The sequence below is a fragment of the Nilaparvata lugens genome, chromosome 4, assembly GCF_014356525.2.
Source record: "Nilaparvata lugens isolate BPH chromosome 4, ASM1435652v1, whole genome shotgun sequence".
Lineage (NCBI taxonomy): Eukaryota > Metazoa > Arthropoda > Insecta > Hemiptera > Delphacidae > Nilaparvata > Nilaparvata lugens.
The window spans coordinates 53,281,887-53,305,367 of record NC_052507.1 but is presented as its reverse complement, the minus strand read 5'-3'; the positions used below and the strand labels follow the sequence as shown (position 1 = coordinate 53,305,367).

Below are 23,481 nucleotides of genomic sequence, written 5' to 3'. Positions count from 1 at the left end.
TATCATTGTAATTTACAAACTCAACATTAAAAATGTGCTTTACTTCACCTGCTAACTTGACTAACCATTACAGACTACTGACATTATAGTTGCTTGGTAAGTTGATGATAGTAATTTGGAAAATGTTGTAAGATGTGATTTTATTATTTTTGTAATTTGCAAACTTGATATGTGCTGTGCTGTGACTACTGACATTGTAGTTGTTGACGGCAGCCTTGACATCGCTGTACTCGTGCGGACATTGGTAGACGTGGCCAATGCCAGTGATGGTCTGCAGCTTGTTGGCAGCGAGCAGCTGGTGGAAGCGAGCGAACAGCCCCTGCTTGCTCAGCCGCGACACCCCTCCCACCTCACGCTTGCCTGTCGTCGAGTTGATCACCTCCACTTGCTCCTCGCCTAAAACAACACATCAACAATTATTCAATAACAGTTCTATACCTAGAGTTTCAATACCTCTTACTATATATAACATAACTGTACAATAATAATTTAAAATATACTATGAAAGCTGTATAAATAGAACCAAGAATTACTGCTACTGCAAATTTTGTCCGAAGAACTGAATAGCAGAAGGTATATTTAAGAATAGAATAGAATGACTGCCTTTATTTTTTCCTAGAGAGCGAAGTTAGGGCGCAGTCGGCCCTCTCTTACACTCAACTCTCTATTAAATATTATCATTTATTACGTATTATTTGAAGAATGAAACTGTCCAAAAAACTGCTTTCTGCTTTTTGGTTCTTCGGTCAATATTTGCAGTAGCAGAAGTCCTTAGTTCTATTTATAATGCTGTCATTGGATAATTGAAATAATTGTTATACAGTTATAATATTGTTAACTGCAATAACTAATAAAATCTGCAATCACTAATACAACTGTATAGTAAGATGTAAGATTCACTTTATCATCAAGTCAGCACATTATTAGCATTGGTGTTGCTATCCTTGTCTGACATTGGACAAAGTGAATAACTCAACACCTCCGCCAAATCATTTGTTGACTTTGAAAATACATAAACCTTCAAAATATTCTCAAAATGAGATTCTCAATAAATCTCAAATATGAGAATGTATTATAAAATGATGAGAAAATATATTGACGAATGAAATATATTTGAGGTAGAGTTGATCATTATTATAAAGAATCAGCAAATAATAATACATCAGATAGAGCAGAATCAGTTATTTTATATAGAAGACAGTGCTCGGCAGAGAATCGGCAACCCTGCAGTTCTATGCACTTACTTAATAACGTACATCTCACTATAGTCAGATTAACTTTGAACAAGTTGAGCCTATACATTTGTATAATACAAAACAAAAAAAAACAGTGAAAAAGAAAATAATTCAACCACACTAAGGCCCGGTTGCACAAAAGCTGGTTGAATTTTAATCGTGATTAATTTCACGTGAATAAATCAAAGAAGGCGTTATTGAAAAGACAGCTCCTCTGATTGGTTCTCGTGGAATTAATCACGATTAAAATTTAACCGGCTTATGTGCAACAGGCACTAATAGTATATTTGTACATTTGAAACAAGATTAAAATGAAGTGCTATGTAAAAGAAGAAGAGGTAAAAGTGGAAGAAAAAACAGAAGAAGAAGAAGAAGAAGAGGAAGAAAGAGACAGGAAATATGGAGAAAGTGTGAGCACAAGTAAAAAATAAAGGTGATAATTGTAATGAATTGAAACTTGGAAGAGCGGATAATATAGGAAGTGGATAAGAAGAACAAGAAAAACTCGGAAAAAGATTAGGTTAGAAGAGTAAAAGACAAGAAAAACGTCGGAGAGTGGAGAGTATTTAAAAAAAAAACTGGATAGAGATATGGGGGTTGAGAATAGTAGTTGAGAATAGTAGGATAGAAATGGCAAATGAATAGGTGGTACAAATTAAAATTGAGAATAGTAGGATAGAAATGGCAAATGAATAGGTGGTATAAATTAAAATGATTAAAGATAAGAAGAAAACGAGGAACGAACGATGGCGTGAGAGTATAGCAACAACAAATCTATAATTCAGTTTGAACTGTTGAACTTTATGTTCAAAAATCAAGTAAAGATGTTATGTAAAAGCTGTATTTGTTAATATCATTAACAGTTTTTTTTATAATATATTGATGTATTTTAGTGATCTTTAATATCATTTTAAAATGGGAATTTCATTAAAGGGTTCGTAGTTTAAACGCATAATTCAAGAAAATTACGTTAATATAAACCAATTCTTAGGTTAGGTTGGGTATTCTATTATTTTTCAATAATAATTATTATAAAGATATGTTAGTTAATATTTAGAACTCTTCCTCATACACAGATTCTTCTATATGGAGGGAAAATATACACAATGTTGGTTTCGTGAATTATTGTTCCTTGGCAATTGTATTTTGTTCAAATTTGTAACTTGAATTTCATTGATAAGTTTGTTAGAAACGAGAGATGAAGCGAAAAAATGAAGAAGGCGAAGAATGATACATGTCGAACTAACCGATAATCCAGTTGACGCTATGATAGAATTTTTGTTCCTTGGCAATCAATAATTGTATTCTGTCCACATTTTTGAATAAATTGATTGATTTGATTCGGAAAGGTGATGAAACAATGGAATGAATAAGGCGAAGAAAGATACAAGTGAGTGATAATCAAATCGACACTAGGAGAGGAGGAGAAGAAGCAATGAAATGAAGAAGGTTAGGAACACTGACCGATAACCCAGTTGACGCTATGATTAGGCGCGCGGCCGGTGTGGCGTGTCTCGGACGAGCTGGTGACGCCGAGACTGGGCTTGTTGAGGCGGAACGGAGGCGGCAACGCCTGCACTGTGCCCTCGATGCGTCCGCCGATCGCCCTGTACATGTGCGTCACGTTGAACAGTGAGCCGAGGCTGATTGACGCCAGGTAGATGGGCTCGATGAAGTGCGACAACAGTGCTCCCTGCACACCCACCACGTTCCATCGCGCCACCTTGTCTGAGCACGACATTGTCAGCAGCCGTTGGCCCTACACAAACAATATCAAAGCCTTCCATTACGAATCACTATTATGTTTCATCAAGTTTTGACACTAAAATGATGACATGAAGACTGTATTTATTTATTTACGATACGAATGACACTGATGTAATAACATTGGTAGACAAAATATAATACTTGTGCTATTTTTCTTCCAAATTTAGGTGATGACAAGTCCAAGATTAGGTTAGTTTTCCACGTACATTCCTATATAATTTTAGTTCAAAATAAACACGGAAACTATAAATTTTGAATTTTGATGGTTTGAATTAATAAATGAATTAAATATTTCACTCAATTACCACTTAAAACGATATAATATGGAGTTATTTGCAAAATTTGAATTAAAAAATATATTTATTGTGAAAAATATGAAATTTACTCACTGACTGGAGCATGCTTTCGAATCCAGTCAGTGAGTAAATATTTTATATTTTTCACAATAAAATAATATAGTCTGCTTGTCGTCATGTTAGAGTCAAAACTTGATGAATATCAAAGCCACGTTTTCAATCGCATATCAGCATAGGTGCAACTCCCGTACAGCTCCATACCAATGAGCCAGTTAAACAACCATAATTATTTTCTACTCATCGGAATTCGGGAGAGAGATAGTTTTCATTTAATTACAGAAATAAATTGCCTCGACTATGTTTTTCGTTCTCTCCCGATCATATTATTGTACAATATTACGATTTGTGACTCAATCAATGGTTTCCTTGGAAAACCCTCCTCAAAATCAGTTAGAGAACACACTAGAGGCTACAGGAAACCTCCAGACCTTGAATTCTGCACCCTGGCACCCCTGAGACCCTTCAAATTTTTGGGACACATTTAAATTTGCTTCCTACAACAAATTTATTAGAAGCTATTTTTTCAGCTCGCCAAAGTCTATAAATGTTGTCCAAATTCGAAGGGGGACCTAGGAGATATCAATTTCAAAGAAAATATGACATTCGAAAATGGGGAAAAACTCACAATGTTCTCAACAATCTAATTGAAAAGAGTAAACAGAGTGGGTACCAAGAAGACCTCTAGACCAGAAAAAATTTAATTCGATAGGGGAGACTCGGGGGGGGGTCTATATATTTGAAATTTGAAAAATCTAAATTTATATCATTTTTAAGGTCATAATCGGATTTAGAAGCTGGAAAAGCACGATCCTACACAGGCTAGGGTGAAGAAAGTCAAAAGGGGGGCACCAGGGTCCATTTTTGGAATTTTATCCAATTTTTGAAAATTAATTCTGAAAAACTCACTTTTTTCTTCCTAGACAACTAGGTGAATAGTTGAACTGGATAATCATAACATAACCTCAAATCAAGATTAAAACCGCGTATGCATTACTTGAAACTCGATCAAGGATAATGTCAACCTATTAAACGTGATAAAATGAATATTGAATGAAACATGTCACATCATACTATTATAACCCTTTTATAAATTTTGCAAACTGATACGGAATACGGTCCTTAATAAATAATTAACTACAGTATACTAACGTGTACGGTAAAATAACTACGTATAATTAACTACGGTATTAATAATTAACTGCCAGCATTCCCTAGGGTCAGAACATAGTGGAGCGGCCAAAGTAAAATATAAATGAGAAAAGATGTATCCGCTTCCTTCCACCTTTCACCTTACTTTCGCCGCCCCACTATGTTCTCACACATTTCAATACATGCATAACTAGTAACTTGTTAGCAATCTCACACCTGTCAGACCTTCTCTGATAGCCTATTCTACCTTAGCCGCTATTTGACCATAGATAATGTACCTGTAGCACTCCGTCCCAGGTCTGTATGCCGGCACTGGAGCTGACGGGGATGGTACCCTCTCCAGACTCTATCTTGGTGCGCAGTTGGCCTCGCGAATTCCTGTTAGGGTGCTTGTCCAGGGCATCCTCCCCAGTGGCTTCGTGCGGCGAAAATATCCTGCCACATAACACAACCACAATTACACCAATCCAAACAACAAATTTCAACTTCTTGAATATTGAATGGTTGTTATCAATAGAGTAACGCTGTAATACTAGGTCTTGGTTGAGCTACCTGCTAATTGCTAACTATATTGCATTGCACACATGGAATAAGTATCATTGGAAAGAAACATTTAGACGTTTAGACAAGTGAGACAAAAAGTGAGCAAGAAATCCATAGATCCTAGCCAACAAGTTCCAAATAAACTAAATTTGTACTAATCACAAAAAAGTACTAAATTGTAGCAAGCAAGTTCAAAATAACATGATCACTGCTGATTTGATACCTGACAACCTGATCAATTGATTAATTGAGACAAGAGACACAAAAAGTGAACAAGAACTCCATGAATACCAGCCAACATGTTCCGAATAAACTAAATTTGTACTAATCACTAAAATGTACTAAATTGTAGCGATCAAGGGCAAAATAACATGATCACTGCTGATTTGATACCTGACAACGAAGAATATTGATAAAATTGTGAATCAACAGAGCCAAAACTCGACACTAAGCCCCATCCTGTTATGTAAAAATTTTGGTACAGTGACTATTCTAAAGGGGAGTTCCAATACTTGAATTATTTCATGATTGCACACATAAATCAATGCATTTTAACCCACTTCTTTCAAGTTCACTTGATTTTTGCTTGCCTCTCGAGCTGACTAGGTGACTGAAACTAATTATGCAATGTTGCCTCTACCGATAAATCAAGTGGATGCCACACAAGTCCAAATGTTACTCCATAGAACGTATCAAATGTTAGAAAATAAAATTTAGTTACACTGGTATAACCCATTGAATGTTATGCTTAGAATAAGGTGGATTTTAATATAGGTTTTATTACTTTGATAGGAATCTTAAGATTGAAAGAATTCTGAACTATCTAGTATTAGGACTATATAGTAGTTTTAATAAGTTTTTTAAAACAGATCACTCCCGTGTTATCGGATGGACACGTTAATTGTCGGTCCCGGCTGAAGTATGACAGTCATAAGGCCCATTGACGGCTTGAATTATATATTCAGGCGGTGGGGCCTTCCCGCAAGGGACTCCCCCACCAACAAAAGCCATACGAATTTACTTTACTTACTATATAGTAAAGAATAATCTAGAATTGAAGCTAAAGCCAATTTATTCTACTCAGAAACCAATAGTAGATAAGAGGCTAGGTACTTCATGGCGCATTAGAACTCTATTGGAGAAATTCTATAATTTAAAATGCAAAAAGTTCAACAACTCGATTATTTATTTTGCTACAGCAATGTCTAATTTCCACAGACATAAATATCAATAATAATTATTGTAAAAATTGAGTGGTATAATTACCTGGCATCTCCACAAGGCGAGGTATTTATGTACAAGTGGAACTTGATCTCGTCTTTTAATCGATAGCCTTGTTGGTTAGAATTTGGTTCAAAAATAGAGGTGGGTGCTAGTTCTGAAAAAATTAAGAGGCAAGACACTGGTTAAAATAATGATTAATGTTATTATTCAGGACAATCACAACACTAAATACATTATATTAATTGGTTAGTGGTTCAAGTTTCAAGAGGAATAACATCTATAGATTTTTTCCATCTATCAAAATATGAAATTAAAATAAGGATAATGAGGATAGCAATGAGGAGAATGTTAAATTATGATCATACTTATCACATGATTATTTGATTATGTCCAAAATATGATTATGAAACGTTGAAATGATACATCACAATAAGAATGTTAAGTTTCAATCATAGATTCAAAGACACAATATACATTCAAAATTGGTGAAAAGCTCATGTGAATACTGAAATTAGAAATACTAAGAAACTTTAAACTAAACGGCAGTTTTATTAGAAAAAGACAAATGAGAAAATGTTGCGAATTAAGAAAAGTGGGTTATTGTTTTAATGCATTAGGACAGGCATTTCAATTTTTCTTTAAAATTCAAACTCCCACAAATTTGGGTTACTTTCCAGTTGAAAACTCATCACCTATATCAAAATTACGAATGGAAAATAACTAAAATTGAAATCGTGTGGTTTTCAGGTTCATGTGGTTTTCAGATTACACTTACACCAGATTTTGACTGACAATGAATAGCATTATGGTTTGAAACACTCAACATGGCTACACAAAGTGGTGACCTTAGGACCGGAGAGGAGAAACTAACAAGTGACTTAGCTGTCGTGGCAGACTACTGTTCTAAATGGAGGCTATGCCCCAGCCCTGGCCATCTACGCAATAAACTGGCAAATGCTGAGCTGAAGGTCTCAATGAATGGTGCTGCCTTGAAACATAATAAGTTCCCGAAATATCTTTGAATCACCCTGGACAGGACTCTTTCCTTCAACCAGCACCCAAGGAGTGTAGCAGCCAAGTTGAAGACAAGAAATAACATCATTCGTAAACTATGTGGCACAACTTGGGGCTCATCCTCCTCGACTCTGAGGTTCTCTAGTCTGGGCCTGGTGTATGCTGCTGCTGAGTACTGCGCCTCATCCTGGATCAACAGTTGTCACACTAATCTTGTAGATGTGCAACTGAACAATTCAATGCGCATGATTTCAGGAGCCCTACGATCCACTCCAGTTCCCTGGCTCCCAGTGCTCAGTGGCATACCCCCACCTCCTCTTCGCAGAGCACAAGCTCTCCTTCAGCTTTGTGGAAGAATAAGCTCCAATCAACTACTCCCCATTCATCAGGACATTCCAGACTTGAATGGAAGGCTTAAGTCCAGAAGGCCAGCGATCAGGATGGCAGATCAATTAAGAGACGAGAGGTTCTCTCTGACCAGAAGATGAAGAGAGGAAGCCCCCCCAGGATTGCCGGAAAGCTATTTCTCAGGCACTGGGCCTCCTAGTTTTGAACTTCCCCGGCGCATCTGGGTGGCGCTTAACAGAATTTGGTCAAAACATGGGAGATGTAATGCATCATTTTTCAAATGGGGACTTGTAGACTCCCCACTATGTGACTGTGGGGCGATGGAGCAGACAGTGCACCACATCATATTTGAATGTGAGAGACGTGCCTACCTGGGTGAGGCTAACGACTTTACTGTAGCCAGTCCCCAGGCAATACAGTACATTTCAACCCTTGACGTGCACTCATAGTGTGAAATTTTGACAAAAATGCCATACGCTAAATAAATAAAGACACTCAAAATCAAATTCATGTATAAGGGGATGATTAAAATGTTTCTTCAAATTCTTTCAGATGCAGCCCAATATTCAGGTAAGATTCAATATTTTCATAAGTCTGTACACAATCAGCTCACAAGTTATAGAAAATATTTTTTTTAAATCGTGACAAATATATTAGTATAATTAAAAGTTTTTTGTGGTGAAAGTAACAGTGATTATTGTGAGAGTAACAGTTACCAGTGTCGGTGAGCAGCATAAGCTGTTTATAGAGGTAGACGCAGAGGCCCCGTCTGGCAATAATCTCGGCATGTGAGTCGTTGATAACCGCTCCACTAACGCTCATGTGTTCGCCACTGAAAAAATAAAAAAAAATATTAATTTAATCATTTACACTGTACTGAAAAAATACTGTAAGTATTTAGAATAGATTGAAATTCTTTAGTCAAACTTAGACCTTGCGACTGCATAATAATAAGAGAACATAGGTTTATTCCATGGATCATAATCTTTTCGTCCTTTAATTTTATAGTTTGAATAATAATATTCCATACTAAATGAAACTTGACGAAAAAAGTCAATAGAATAAAAGTAACAAAAGATCTGTACAAATATGCGATAAATGTTCGAATTCATTAAAAACCAACACTTCAAATGATATTAATTGATCGAAGAGAAGCTGAGGTCTTAGTATCGACTCGATCGGCTTTTGTCTGTTTGTTTGTACCGCAGTTACAGTCGCAGTTAATGTCCGATTTGGATGAAATTTGATATGCAAGTTCTTTGAAACAAGGCGCAGAAACGTATGTGTAAAGATTTTTGATAAGACCTCAGGTTTTAATATAAATTGTGCCGCTCTAAAATGTGCTGTATTGAATGAATGGTATCGTTGGAATGCTATCGATAGAGGACAAGAGTTGTCAGCGGTGAACCTTGAAACGTCTGAGCCGCTCCAAATCATACTGTATTTATTAATTGAAGAAAACTTCTCACTTGATTGTACCATTTCTTCCCTTTTCAACACGATATTTCCCTGTTTCATAGATGAATAGTTTCTAGACCTACCGAACCGGCCGGAGACATCACAGCTTAGTTAGTTAGCTCTTGTTTTCGCTTTAGTATGAGATCGGAAACCGACTAGTGAGCATAAACATTCTGCATAGGCATAACAAGCCGCCATAACATTGGACCCACTTTTCATGAAAAACATTATTAGCAACCTCCTGTCATTGTCACCAACATACCCATGCTATTTAGAATCATTTCCGTCACTATCGTCTGTGAGACGATTCATGGTCTAAATTGCCTACTGCATATTCCATGTTTCTGTCAGTTGACCGATTTCTTATAATTAATTGTTAGAAAATTTGTAATATTGTAAATATGGGGACGATATGAAGGTACCTCCTTGAGAGACATTTATAAGTCCGGTGTCCCTGAAAACAATGTCTTTAGCACTTTCAAAGGAGAAAATAATAGATGTCATGGATAAATCTTCACAATATACTGTACTTTCTTAATGGCCCTTCTCATCAGTTTGAAAGTTGTAAGCTATTCATGAGCGAGGTCTACTGTTCTCAGAACTACTAGTATATTGTTAGAAAAGTATTCTATATAGACTATTTATTGTATATTATTTTATTGAAAGGTTTCTTGAGTTGATGCTGATTGAAAGTTGAAAGGCAAAGTAGCCGTACCTGATACACTTAGTGCCCGTTCCCAGCGATATCACTATACCGGGACAGTCGGGGCCGCGCGTCATTATTATTGCTGACAACACTTTTCGCCTCGCGTGGATCGCGTCATTCGCCATCAGCTCGTTGTACTTGCTTTGCACTAGCCTGCCAACACAAACACTCTATTAGTTCAACATTACATAGCAAAGCTTATCAACAGTAATTAAAAAGTATACGAAACATAAATTACACGAAAAGTGTTTCACACTATAAAGATGGATTCTCACAGATCAGTGACAGTGGAAGTGACCGGTACAATGAGAATATTATTGCTACAAGTTCTAATGGGAGTATTCATACTCGCTCGGTCATGGTGAGTGCAAACAGCCGATTCACAACTCATGCAAATTATATTTTCACTGTGATGAGATTCACTTTCAACTGTCAGAAACTGGTTGAATGGGAAGCATTGGCCTTAATAATTGAAGGAATGCTGAAAGTTTGAAGAGAATCTCACTATAGCGCAACAACTTATGTTCTCCTTAATTTTATCCAATAAGAGCCAGACCATTTTAAGCGGTTTTTAGAGTCGACAGGGGTGGAGGCTCTCCGATCGGCTTATTGGGTTCGCGTCTGAAAAAACGCTTAATATGGTCTGGCCCTTAAATGTTCAAAATAGATAAATATTCAGTGATCATTTATAGAGATTTCAAAAGTGTAGTTTTTGTAGTGAAAATTGGTGATAATTTAATACCCTTTGTAATAGTCTAATACAGGGTTAGGCAAAGAGATAAGGATTAAAATAGAACAGCCAAGTCATAATTTTTTAACCCAACTCAAAATTGATTTGTTCCAATGTGTTCCTTAGCTTATCACAAATATAGATTTATCGCGACCAGCTGACCTCTGGACTATTTACTGTCTGTTGTTATGCGGATTAATCAAAGTATATATTATACTCGTGTTCCTTATGGAGCGGCCATTATGTGGGGTCTTTATGGCGGTACATTTGAAATTCCAATCTGCTCATAACAAAATCATGCATTATGCTTTTTTAAAAACAATATTCTGGTTCAGATAATATGTAAATTCAGGCTTTCGATTTTTAATAATGAAATTTCAATAATAAATGGTTTAATGATTCATTTTTTTATTATTAAAAATTGTTCTTATTCTTGTAACTTGTTATGATTCGTAAGGCATTGGGACAAAAGGCTAACCTCAAAAACAGTTTGAAGTTCCCAATCAATTAAATCTAAAAATCAACAATTCAGTTTCTAGTTGGAATCTAAATATTATTATTCTGTCGGAAGAATTTATTTTACAATTCAAAGCCAAGCAATATTCATTGAAAAATATAACAAAATAACACATCATATTGTTCAATCTATAATGATAACAGCTGATACATTTGAAAATATTATTGATGAACTAGAACCCCATAAAATGGCGATTTTGCAATACATCACGGGATTGTGTCATGAACTGTATTTATAGACCTTGGGATTAATCAAATATATTTTTTCTGGAAAATCAGTTGAGGATGTGGAACACTCATCTGGTATAAACCTATCCACGATTACTGATTATCTGAATGGCTATTATCTTGTCCTAAATACAAGAGAATCTGTAGCTATTCCATTTTTAACAAGACAGAGTAGGAACCAATAAGTGTGCTCAAATATAGCAATAAATGGTAAATTTTTAGAAATAGAAAATAGGACGAAATTCTTGGGTCTGTTAGTGGATAGCAATCTCTCATGGTATAGTCATGCTTGCCATGTTAAGAAAAACTCATTTATGCTCTGAGACAAATGTCCAATGTGTGTAGTATCCAAACATTAAAGTCAGACGGTATATGCAGTGATACATAGTGTATGGCGTGTATACATATGGCAGTACGAGTAAGAAAAATTTGGACCAATTTCTTAGGCAGCAAAAGCAGGCAATTACAATAATTTTCAACCTCGGAAGAAGCGACTCATTAAGATCACTGTTTGCTGAACTTGGGATTGTAACAATATTGTTACAACTTTATAATTATGTTCAATATGTATTCGATGTTATCATGTTTTTAAGGAGGCACAATTAAGAAATCAGACTCACAACTATATCACTCGTTATTATGGTCGATTTACTGAGAGACATAGATAGGATCTTCTTGAGAGAAAAAAAAACAAATTCAAGAGGAAAGAAATGCTTTATCAATTTGTTAAAAATTCAAAATTAATTGAAGTCATTAAAAATTTGAAGGAATATTTGGTGAGATATCTATATATTCTTTGCCAAAGTTTGACAACAGCGATTGTTGATTTATTTGAATTTTATTCTGTAACCACTAGTTATATTATGTAACTTTCAAAAATTTGGCAATATTCATACGTATGTGTACAAGTTTTACGAATAAAAATGTTTCTACTATCCAATCCAATGCTATTCACGGATCAGCTCATTGCAATTTATTTATGGAAACAAAAGAAGCGAGTGATTATGGATAACAAAGAATATCAAATTTCTAATGGCTATCGTATGGATATTTTTATCCACGCACTCCTGTAAACATTGTGAAAAGTTGTTAATACAAACTTAGTAGTATTGAGAAACACATAGTTAGCACAGGGTAGGAAGGGTAGGACACATCACGGCCAACATAGAAAACCAGTAGCCTAAATATTATGGTCAAGTATTGTACAAAATTCAGAATTGAACAAATTCATCGTAACACCTATTTTTAATGAAGAAAAATTTAATACATAAAAAATTGAGAATTTATAAGAAATCACAAATACAAGCTGCATGAATTTGATTTGTGCAAACATTCAATGATATACTGTGATAACAAAAACTAAACAATGGCCTGGCTGGCATAATAAGTAATTTACAATGGGTATTAGAAAGGAATCGTTTGTAAGAGGAAAAAATATTCAGAAGAAAATTCCAAACAGATTATTGTGGTTTAGTTTGTGAATTGAACGTTTTATCAATTATTAGAAACTTTAGTCGATGGTCTTAAATATCATATACTTACCTCACATAAGTGCATGAATTGTGTGTTACAAAAACTTTTGTCCTCTAGAAAAAAATCATGTGTATGTATTTAATTATGTAATGTATAATTGCTTGTGTAATAATTGTTAAATACAGATAAAAAATGTTATTTTGATAAAACGTATAGTTGTCAACTATAATTTTTTTGTACAAAATGCAATATCGAAAGCTCAATCTATTGAAGTTAAACCACAACTCTCACAGTAATCTATAATCTATATTATTTATAAATTGGAAATAGCAGCTTTTTTAGATAGCACATTTTACTACTTACAGAAAACAATAGACATTTTAAAATTATAAATCAAGTACATATAATTAAATAATAAACACTAACTCCCGGTTGCAGAAAAGTCTATTCAATTCCAATAATGATTAAATGTTAAGAGAACCAACGAGAGAAGCTGATGAAGCTAATCTGGATTAAATTTAATAATTTTTGAGTGCAACCGGGCCATAACTTTAGTGTTTAATTCACAATTTGATAAAGCTTCAATAATAGCAAATATTAATATGACATAGGCATGTGATAAAATATTTCATTTTCTTTTACAGTTTTCAAGATCAGAAGAACGTTTTGCTTAAAGTCAAATTATAGAAAACATATTAAGGAATCCAATCACATAATTTTTCCATTTTCGTATTGAGAAAAGCATGAATTAATAAATTTCCAACTTTACCTTAGAGGGATCCATTACTGCTTGTTCCAGTAGAGATGATGTAGTGTAGTGCTAGCATTGTGTTGTGTATCCCATTACAGCATATCAAGTTTTTCAACCCAACCATTTGTTATAGATCAATCAACACACAAATCAAACTACATTTTGGTTAGTAGGTCAATACATTTAATAATTATAATGCATCTGTATAATTTTTCCAGCAATGAATTGATGATTTTTAAAAATGTATTATAATTTTTCTGCTGAAATTAAAATTGAATAGATCTGACTCTATAATCACAGGTAATCACTAGTTAAAACTCTTGTCTTTAATCACAGATTGAAGTCCAGTTGTTTTTTCAATAAATATATTTAATATTACTGCATTCTGTAGTCTTTCTTAACCGTGCTTTCAATTACTAAGAAAACTGGAATTTTATCATTTCTGGTAAAAAAGTGCTTGAACAACTGAGCTTAGCACAACAGCTCAACTGCATTAATTCAAGATCCAAGTTTAAAACTAAATGTATATGTTTTGATAACAGAAGTTTCCAACCTAAATCTTGATACAAATTTCATATTTAATGAATTAAGAATTGGAATCAAAATGAATATACTGTATTTAATTTTAAATGAAACATTATTAATGATTTGCATCTAACTGGAATCAGGTACTTCAATAAATCAATAGAATTGAATAACTTTATTAATTTTTTGAGATTTTTCATAGGAGGAATATTTAAGGAAATTTCGAAAATTCAATTAAAAAGAGCTACGGACATTATATGAATTTATTACAATTCAAACTTGTTTATGTTATGACTTGTAGCAAATGTAAAGTTAGTATCGTTTAGTAATTAACTACTACTGATAAGCTTTACAAATATACGTTCATTGAAACATAAGATATTAGAAAAATCAATTCAATAGAATTATCAGCTTGAGTACATTGACTTATTCAAACAATCCCGACAGTAAAATGAGCACATTCAAGCATAGAGGATTTCCCTATTTATAAATTTTAATATCCTTATTTTTTATTATTGTCAAGTAACTTTGAAGTTGGAAGTTATTGATAATTTAATGTACGTTGATTGATACATAACATATAGTTCAGTTAGAAAACCCAGGGATAAACTTATTCATTGACAAACTATTCAAATAAATGCAATAAAAAATCAAGATCCATTCTAAAAATTCTGTCTTTGAATAATACATAGAAACGTATTACTAGTTTGTCAGTGAACAAGTTTTTAACAAAATTTTTCTGTAATTCCAAACACTCGAATTCCAAGTTTCTAAAATTTATAAAAAAATGATTGTATAATATACTTCGCACACATTACTCGTATCTTAATATTATGTTAGTGAACCAAAGTTTAAAGAAAATTTTGTTTGTCTGGTTGCCTGTAGTTCCATAAAAACTTCATAAGTGGTTATTCTAGTTTATCAGATTATATAACGATTATCAGATCAGTGAACAACGTAAATTCTCTAAGAGTTCCAAATACACCAACATGAAAACATTGGTACATTGTACATTATAAAAAAAAATTGTCAGTGAAAAAAGTTTCAACAAATATTTAGTTGTAGATACTGAAACATAACAATAGCACTTTAGTGAGATTCACGTTTCAAGTCAGTGGAAATGACACGAAGACAACAATCACTTTTACTTTTCGCTTTAGTAGATAGCTGTGATTCAAGTAATAGTAATTGTTGTTCTATTCCATATATATTTTATTGGTGAAAAAAGTTTTTCCATGTTACAGTTGTGTTGTGCGTGATGTGGTATTTTTTCATAATGAAGAACACAAATAGAAATTGTCATAAAAAGTGGTTGACTATTTCTGATTGTCTTTTTCATCATTTTTTCATGATTTGATAATAAATTTTCATAGGAGGAATATTTAAGGAAATTTCGAAAATTCAATTAAAAAGAGCTACGGACATTATATGAATTTATTACAATTCAAACTTGTTTATGTTATGACTTGTAGCAAATGTAAAGTTAGTATCGTTTAGTAATTAACTACTACTGATAAGCTTTACAAATATACGTTCATTGAAACATAAGATATTAGAAAAATCAATTCAATAGAATTATCAGCTTGAGTACATTGACTTATTCAAACAATCCCGACAGTAAAATGAGCACATTCAAGCATAGAGGATTTCCCTATTTATAAATTTTAATATCCTTATTTTTTATTATTGTCAAGTAACTTTGAAGTTGGAAGTTATTGATAATTTAATGTACGTTGATTGATACATAACATATAGTTCAGTTAGAAAACCCAGGGATAAACTTATTCATTGACAAACTATTCAAATAAATGCAATAAAAAATCAAGATCCATTCTAAAAATTCTGTCTTTGAATAATACATAGAAACGTATTACTAGTTTGTCAGTGAACAAGTTTTTAACAAAATTTTTCTGTAATTCCAAACACTCGAATTCCAAGTTTCTAAAATTTATAAAAAAATGATTGTATAATATACTTCGCACACATTACTCGTATCTTAATATTATGTTAGTGAACCAAAGTTTAAAGAAAATTTTGTTTGTCTGGTTGCCTGTAGTTCCATAAAAACTTCATAAGTGGTTATTCTAGTTTATCAGATTATATAACGATTATCAGATCAGTGAACAACGTAAATTCTCTAAGAGTTCCAAATACACCAACATGAAAACATTGGTACATTGTACATTATAAAAAAAAATTGTCAGTGAAAAAAGTTTCAACAAATATTTAGTTGTAGATACTGAAACATAACAATAGCACTTTAGTGAGATTCACGTTTCAAGTCAGTGGAAATGACACGAAGACAACAATCACTTTTACTTTTCGCTTTAGTAGATAGCTGTGATTCAAGTAATAGTAATTGTTGTTCTATTCCATATATATTTTATTGGTGAAAAAAGTTTTTCCATGTTACAGTTGTGTTGTGCGTGATGTGGTATTTTTTCATAATGAAGAACACAAATAGAAATTGTCATAAAAAGTGGTTGACTATTTCTGATTGTCTTTTTCATCATTTTTTCATGATTTGATAATAAATTTTCATCGAGATTAATATTTTTTTTAAAACTTAGTCAATTAGATTTCTACTTGGTCCACAAACAATTTGGAAACGGTGCACAGTTGTAAAGAATAGGTTATAATCATTTTTAATCGATTTTAAAACCTGAATCTCACTATAGTGATTCTACTTTTCCACAATTCCATAAACAAAATAAAATATATTTACCCTGAAAACAAACATAAAACCACCGATATTAGTTCAACCAATGAATGTGCAATGGAGAGTTACCTGGCAATGGAGTCGACCTTGTGCGATGGGACTATCTGACAGGGCACAGAGGGGGCGAGGCGGGTGGGGTACTGGTAGATGGAGGGCGTTGTGTACGCCGAACTCAGATTCACGTCAAAAAGCGCTGACAGTGCAGATCTGGCGGCTGCCGCCTTTGCCACCTTCTTGCTTGGACCTAAAACAAAAATCAAACATTTATTAATTAGTTTGTCTACAGTGAGAAGAACTCAAGTGCATCTATTTAATTTAAGCGTGGTTAAATGATGTCATTGCATTCTCAAAGGTTCCGCTGCATTGTTTCCCTTAGATTTAGATGAAGTCATTTAACAGTGGTTGAATTCAATAGCCGTTAAAGCTGGCAATTCACAATCCGACTGCTAGTCAAACAGTGTTAGACCACTAATCGGATATTTCAGCACTCACGCTCCGTGAATGCAACATCCTCACTAATATTCCACTTGACTCTGACTAGGAAGCTGACCTTGTGATGACGGATTTGTTGAACCTCCAGTTTATCCAACTCGTCCGGCTTCAGACCCAACATCACGGTCCGACCCCATTCACGGTCCGACGTCAAATCTATCATAGAATGTTGGACCTCATGTTGGATAAGGAATCGGACAATAAATGACCCGCTTAAGAAACAAGAAACTGTTGTTTGTAGTTAATTGTGATATTGTTCTATGAATCAGAATTTCAATAAGCAACTTATTCAGAATCGTATCAAATCATTAATTAATAATAGCATTAATATTTTCAATTAAACTAAATCAATTTTATTATATTATATTATTACAATTTTATTAATATTACTAGTACCCTTTTTATTTTCTTTAATGGAAAATTAAATTTGAATATTAATTTATTGTTTTAGACGTACGAATGAGTAGCCTACCTTTAAATAAATTAATGAGCATGGAAACATGTATGCATTAAAATATTAATGAATAAGAGAGCCGGGTTTCACCAGGAACTAAACGTGTTGTTAGAGGAAGCGTAAACTCTAATTAGCCCTTAACTGACAAAATGGGATTTCACCACACGCCGTCAGAGCTAATGAGCAGTTATAAAGTTAACTGGCCAAATCTGGTCAGTTAACATCTGTAATCTGTCGTTGAGAAAAAATGGCGGCGTTCTGTTTACTATCATGTTGATAGTAGTTTGGTTGAGGTTATTTTTAATCATTTATTCATGGTTTTTACGATTATTTTTTTTTTTAGATTACTTTGTTGTTTAAATATGGAAAAGCCAAATAATTCTAGAAGAAGAGCAACGAATTAGCATTTGAGAGTGACAGTGATGATGATTATGTTGTTCGCCGACCTAGATGGTGATGATTTTAATAATTTGGACAAAATCGAATTATTTTTAATAACATTGACAAGATGCGTTCTTTCACTGTTCGTAAATGTTGGGTCCCTTCTTCTTTTGATAGCTTTAGGCAACACAACATTGACAAAATGGCTAGAAGACATCCTGTAAAATTTGAAATTTTACTTATTTACAAAAACCAAAACAATCTATAGAACAATTATTAAAACACTACAGCCCAAATTAAATTTAAAAAATCATACAACTAAAAAAAACTGCACTATAATTATCATTAATTACTAAAATTTGTAGGCTAATCTCCACTCATTTTGGTAAACAACACTTGTGGTTTCGGAATCTAGTTGGATTTTCTAAGTTAGGTTTTACATGCTAACAATGTGAAACAAGTGTCATGGCGGCGCACTGCCATCCTGATCCTCTCTAATCTGTCGTTTCGTAACGTAACATTAGTTTTCGTTGGTGAAATCAAATTTCTTAATCTTTCGTTAAAGTCATCAGTTAGTGTTAATTGACGATTACTAAGCGAAGAGTTAACGTGAATTTGGTGAAACTCGCCCAAGTGTAACTAATTAATCTAAGATTAAATGTGAATATTTGTGTATAATGATTGATGATCATATAAAATGTGATACTCATATGGAGTATATATGTATTAGAAAATATCTAATTTATAAGTTTTATAAACTAAATAAAATAGCTGATCTGGTAATAATGGAGAAGATTTATTATGCATTTACACACTCACTTTTTTAATATGGAATTGAGATATGGGGAACTGCTATTGATATCCATAAATATGAATCAATATTCACATTACAGAAACAACTTATCAGAGCTGCATTATGCAGGCCCAAATTTATTGTATTCTAGTAGACTTCTTTTTCAAGAATTTCATGTGCTTACAGTGAGGCAAACATGTGTTAAAAGGATTATCTATATATATATAAAAATGTTATGTTGGTTTGTGTGTAATGCAAAAACTCCAAAATTATTACGATTATTTGAACATTATTACTGATTTTATTTTTACTTTAAAGTCAAACCAATACATTGAACTCAAACGTTTTACTTAAGGCATGTTACACACACTTCACAGAGACAGAGTACAGTTCAGAGTCACCTGTGCCTTGCCAACCACACATATGATTATTTAGTCTATTTCATTGATTCCAAACAACACGCCCCCTCAATGAAATAACCAAAAAAAAAATTTATCAATCAAAAAAAAAAAAAACAGAGTAAGTTATAAGAAAAATTAACATAGTTCAAAAAAAACATCTTAATTATTAAAAAATATTATTTCTAAACTTGACAAAAAGTTCCTTTCCCAAGGGTTTTGTGAAAATGTCAGCAATCTGATCTGAGGATTTTAAATACTCAACTTGAATAACACCTTCAGAAATTTTCTCTCTTACAAAATGATACCTTATATCTACATGTTTCATTTTTTTATGATGCTCAGGATTATGAGCTATTTTGATAGCAGACTGATTGTCTTCAAACAACAAAATACAAGTTTTCTTATTTTCAACAACACAAAAATCAATTAAAATTCCTTTTATCCAACAAGCCTCGCTTGCAGCTTGGCTCAAAGCAACATACTCAGCTTCTGTGCTAGATAATGAAACACTCTGTTGCTTCTTGGTACACCAAGAAATAGTATTACCAAAAACCTTGAAGCAATAACCTGAGGTTGATCTTCTCTCTAAATCACCACCCCAGTTTGCATCTACATAGCCTACAATCATATCATCATTCAATTCTCTCTTATATACTAGCTCTAAATCTAAAGTACATTTTACATATCTCAATACACGTTTTAAATTTTTATACAACATTTCACTGGCACAACTTTGGAATCGACTCAAGAAAGATACAGTACAACACAAATCAGGTCTAGATCCTACAACAGCATACATAAGACAACCAATTAGTCTACGACATTTCTTTTCTATTTCTACAGACTCTGACTTATCTCTAGTCAATAATTCAAAGTTGAAATTTTTATCCATGGGAGTGTCCATTGGCTTACAATCCTGCATGTTGAACTTTTCCAATACATGTTTGAGATACTCCTTCTGACTAATAACAGTTACCCCCTTCTCAATATCTTGTTTGACATTAATTCCCAAGAAATTAGAAACTAAGCCCAAGTCTTTCATCTTGAAATTTTCTTGTAAGACTGATTTCAATCTTGAAACATCATTCTCATCTGAACCAAAAATAAGTATGTCATCTACATACAATAATAGAAATACCTTTTTACCCTCCACAATTTTAGAATACAAGCAATAATCATTTTTAGACCTAGTAAAATTGTTCATTTTCATTACAGAATCAAATTTAGAATTCCAATCTTTTGGAGATTTCTTCAGACCATAAATTGACTTCTTAAGTTTACAAACCTTATTCCTAAATCCTTCTACTCCCTCTGGTAATGACATATAAACGTCTTCTTTGATATCACCATTAAGGAAAGCATTTTTTACATCCATCTGATATACAGGAAACCCTAATTTATTTGCAACACTCATGAAAATCCGAAAAGTTGGCAATTTGGCCACAGGGGCATAAATGTCATTTAAATCTATGCTATCCTTTTGTTGAAACCCCCTAGCAACTAATCTAGCCTTGTACTGAATGTTACCCTTCTCATCATTTTTAATTTTAAATACCCATTTGCTATCAATAATTTCTTTGTTTTCTGGTACAGTATCTACCTCTGTCCAAGTATTATTCTCTTTCAAAGCATTTAGTTCAGTTTTTACTGCCTCCAACCACTTTACAGAATTGTTTGATTTCATAGCTTCAGAAAATGTAAGAGGCTCATCTACTTGTAGACTAAGATAACTGGTTTCATAGTCTTTCAACCACACTGGTTTTTTAATCACTCTTTTCTCTCTCCCTCTTATTTCATTACTTTCATCCATCATTTCTTCTCCACTTTCTTCATTTACTTCTACTTCATTGATTCCATCTTCAATATCATTTGTTTCAATCTCAATACCCTCAGCTTCACTTGTATCAGTTTCTTCTACTTCATTATTTTCAATTTCTTCAACTTCATTTATTTCAGTTTCTTGTACTCCATCATTTTCAATTTCTTCAAATACATTGTTTGGATCATTACCTTTTGCGATTCCCTCAATGTCAAAGCCTTGATTTATCTTGAATACTTTGGGGTCAGAATACTTTTCACCTTGGTTAGATTGCTCAACATTTGAAAAAATTACATCCCTAGAAACAATTATTTTCCTCTTATCAGCATCCCACAACCGATAACCATTTTGCAAATATCCTACAAACGTTAGCTTCTTGGTTCTACTGTCAAGTTTCTTAAGATTACCTGCAACATGACTGTATGCTATACTTCCAAAAATCTGTAGTCTTGATAGATCTGGTTTTTTACCGTACCACTTTTCAGCTGGAGTACAATCAAGAGTACATGTTGGGCTTCTATTAACAATATAAGCTGCTGTCCTTACAGCCTCACCCCACATTTCCTTTTTCAATCCTGAATCAAACAAAAGTGCCCTAACCTTTTCTAGCAATGTCCTATTGATTCTTTCTGCCTTTCCATTTAATTCTGGAGTGTATGGAATGGTGAAATCCATGAAAATCCCTCTATTTTGACACCAATCCTTGATTTTATTACTAGAATATTCCCCACCATTATCACACCGAAATTTTGAAATTTTAGAATGCCATTTTGCCTCTACTTCAGCTACAAATTGTTTCATTATATCAAATACCTCACTTTTATTTTGAATAAGAAATACCATGACAAAATGTGTGAAATCATCTAGAAAAGTAACCATGTATCTTTTATTGTCCCAACTTACCGGGGTAATAGGCCCACAAACATCAGTATGTACTATTTCAAGGGGTCTTGTTGCCCTTTCCCTGACTGTTTTAAAAGGTTGCCTTGTTTGGCGAGCAGACAAGCATATTTCACATGGGTTTTTGGAAAAGTCATCAATTTTAGTTTTAATATTCATTCCCTCACTAAGATTTATGAGCTTTTTCATGTTATCTACACCAAGGTGGCCTAGCTTCCTATGCCATAATTCTACTTCATTAGACTCATTAGACTTGGGTGAAATAGTGCTAGTCATTACATGATGGACTGAATTTGAATTATGCATTTTCAAGTCAACTTCAAACAAACCATTCGAATTTTTTATGCCTTCCATAATGACTTCATTGTCTTTCAACACCTCAACCCTATTTCCACTAAATAAGACCTTACCATCGTTCTCAGTGATAGCACTTACAGATAACAAATTTTTAGAAAGTTCTGGAACATATAAAACATTATTTAAGTTGCATTTGTCTGATTTGATGTTTCCTACCTCAAGAGCAAACATTGATTCATTTTCCTTGGCTACTCCTACTTTACAACTAATTGGAATGGAACTATCAAATAGTGATTTAGATTTTACCATATGTGAAGTAGACCCTGAGTCAATTACGAAAGTGTCATAGTATTTTACATTAGAATTAGTAGTTAAAAAGGATACTTGGTTCTTCTTCTTATCATTCTGTTTTTTACGAAAGTAACAGTCTTTGTCTTCATGATTATTCTTCTTGCAAATACTACAGAATAGACCACTTTTCTGTTTCATTTTATTTCTGCATTCACGGGAAATATGTCCATAATTTTTGCATCTGTAGCACTGGATTTCCGATGTTTTGAATACCACTGGTTGCACAGAATCACCTTTATCAGTAGATAGTCTGCGTTCTTCATTCACCAACCGGGAGGTTAGGTTTGTGAGATTTCTGTCACAAATTGCGGTTGCTTCCCACGAAGTTTGAAAGTGGGTGTATTTCCTGGGCAGGGAGCTGAATATTTTGCCAATAACCATCTCGTCATCGATTTCGTGTCCAACAGATTTCAATTTATGGGTCAAATTTTCCAGACGGCTGATGAAACTAGCAATGTCTTCATTAGCCTCTAGTGTAAAATTGAAAAAGTCCTGCATTAGAGAAAATTTCTGTTGTTTTTCATCACGTTCGTAGATTTGACACAGTTTTTTAAACATTTCACATGAAGTTTCACAGTTCAAAATGTGATTCAAAGGTTTTGAGTCAATTGTAGTTATTATTATTTTCTTGGCTTTAGCGTCCTTCAAATTGAAAATAGAAAGTTCTTTTTCTTTACTAGGGTCGTTTGGTTTTAATTCTTTTCCATTAACAATATCACTAAGTCCTTGAGAGTCGAACAAAATTTTAATTTTAAATTTCCACATTTGAAAGTCTTCATCGTTGGATAGCTTTCCAACCATACCCAAGTCCGAATCACTGGAACCAGCCATTTTTACTTTGAATTCGATTG

At 33.4% G+C, this 23,481-nt stretch overlaps 1 protein-coding gene across 3 annotated transcripts in view; it reads right to left on the bottom strand.

The window, feature by feature from the left end:
* Positions 1–23,481, bottom strand: part of LOC111044386 (double-stranded RNA-specific editase Adar) — a 74,859-nt gene that overhangs the window by 6,639 nt on the left and 44,739 nt on the right. For all 3 annotated transcript variants that reach the window (XM_039425839.1, XM_022329520.2, XM_039425838.1), the window contains 7 exons: positions 16,812–16,986; positions 9,810–9,953; positions 8,353–8,468; positions 6,317–6,428; positions 4,786–4,942; positions 2,700–2,994; positions 194–396 (listed from right to left, as the gene is read on the bottom strand). In XM_039425839.1, coding sequence (XP_039281773.1) covers positions 194–396; positions 2,700–2,994; positions 4,786–4,942; positions 6,317–6,428; positions 8,353–8,468; positions 9,810–9,953; positions 16,812–16,986 — 1,202 coding nt within the window. The remainder of the gene's footprint in view (positions 1–193; positions 397–2,699; positions 2,995–4,785; positions 4,943–6,316; positions 6,429–8,352; positions 8,469–9,809; positions 9,954–16,811; positions 16,987–23,481) is intronic.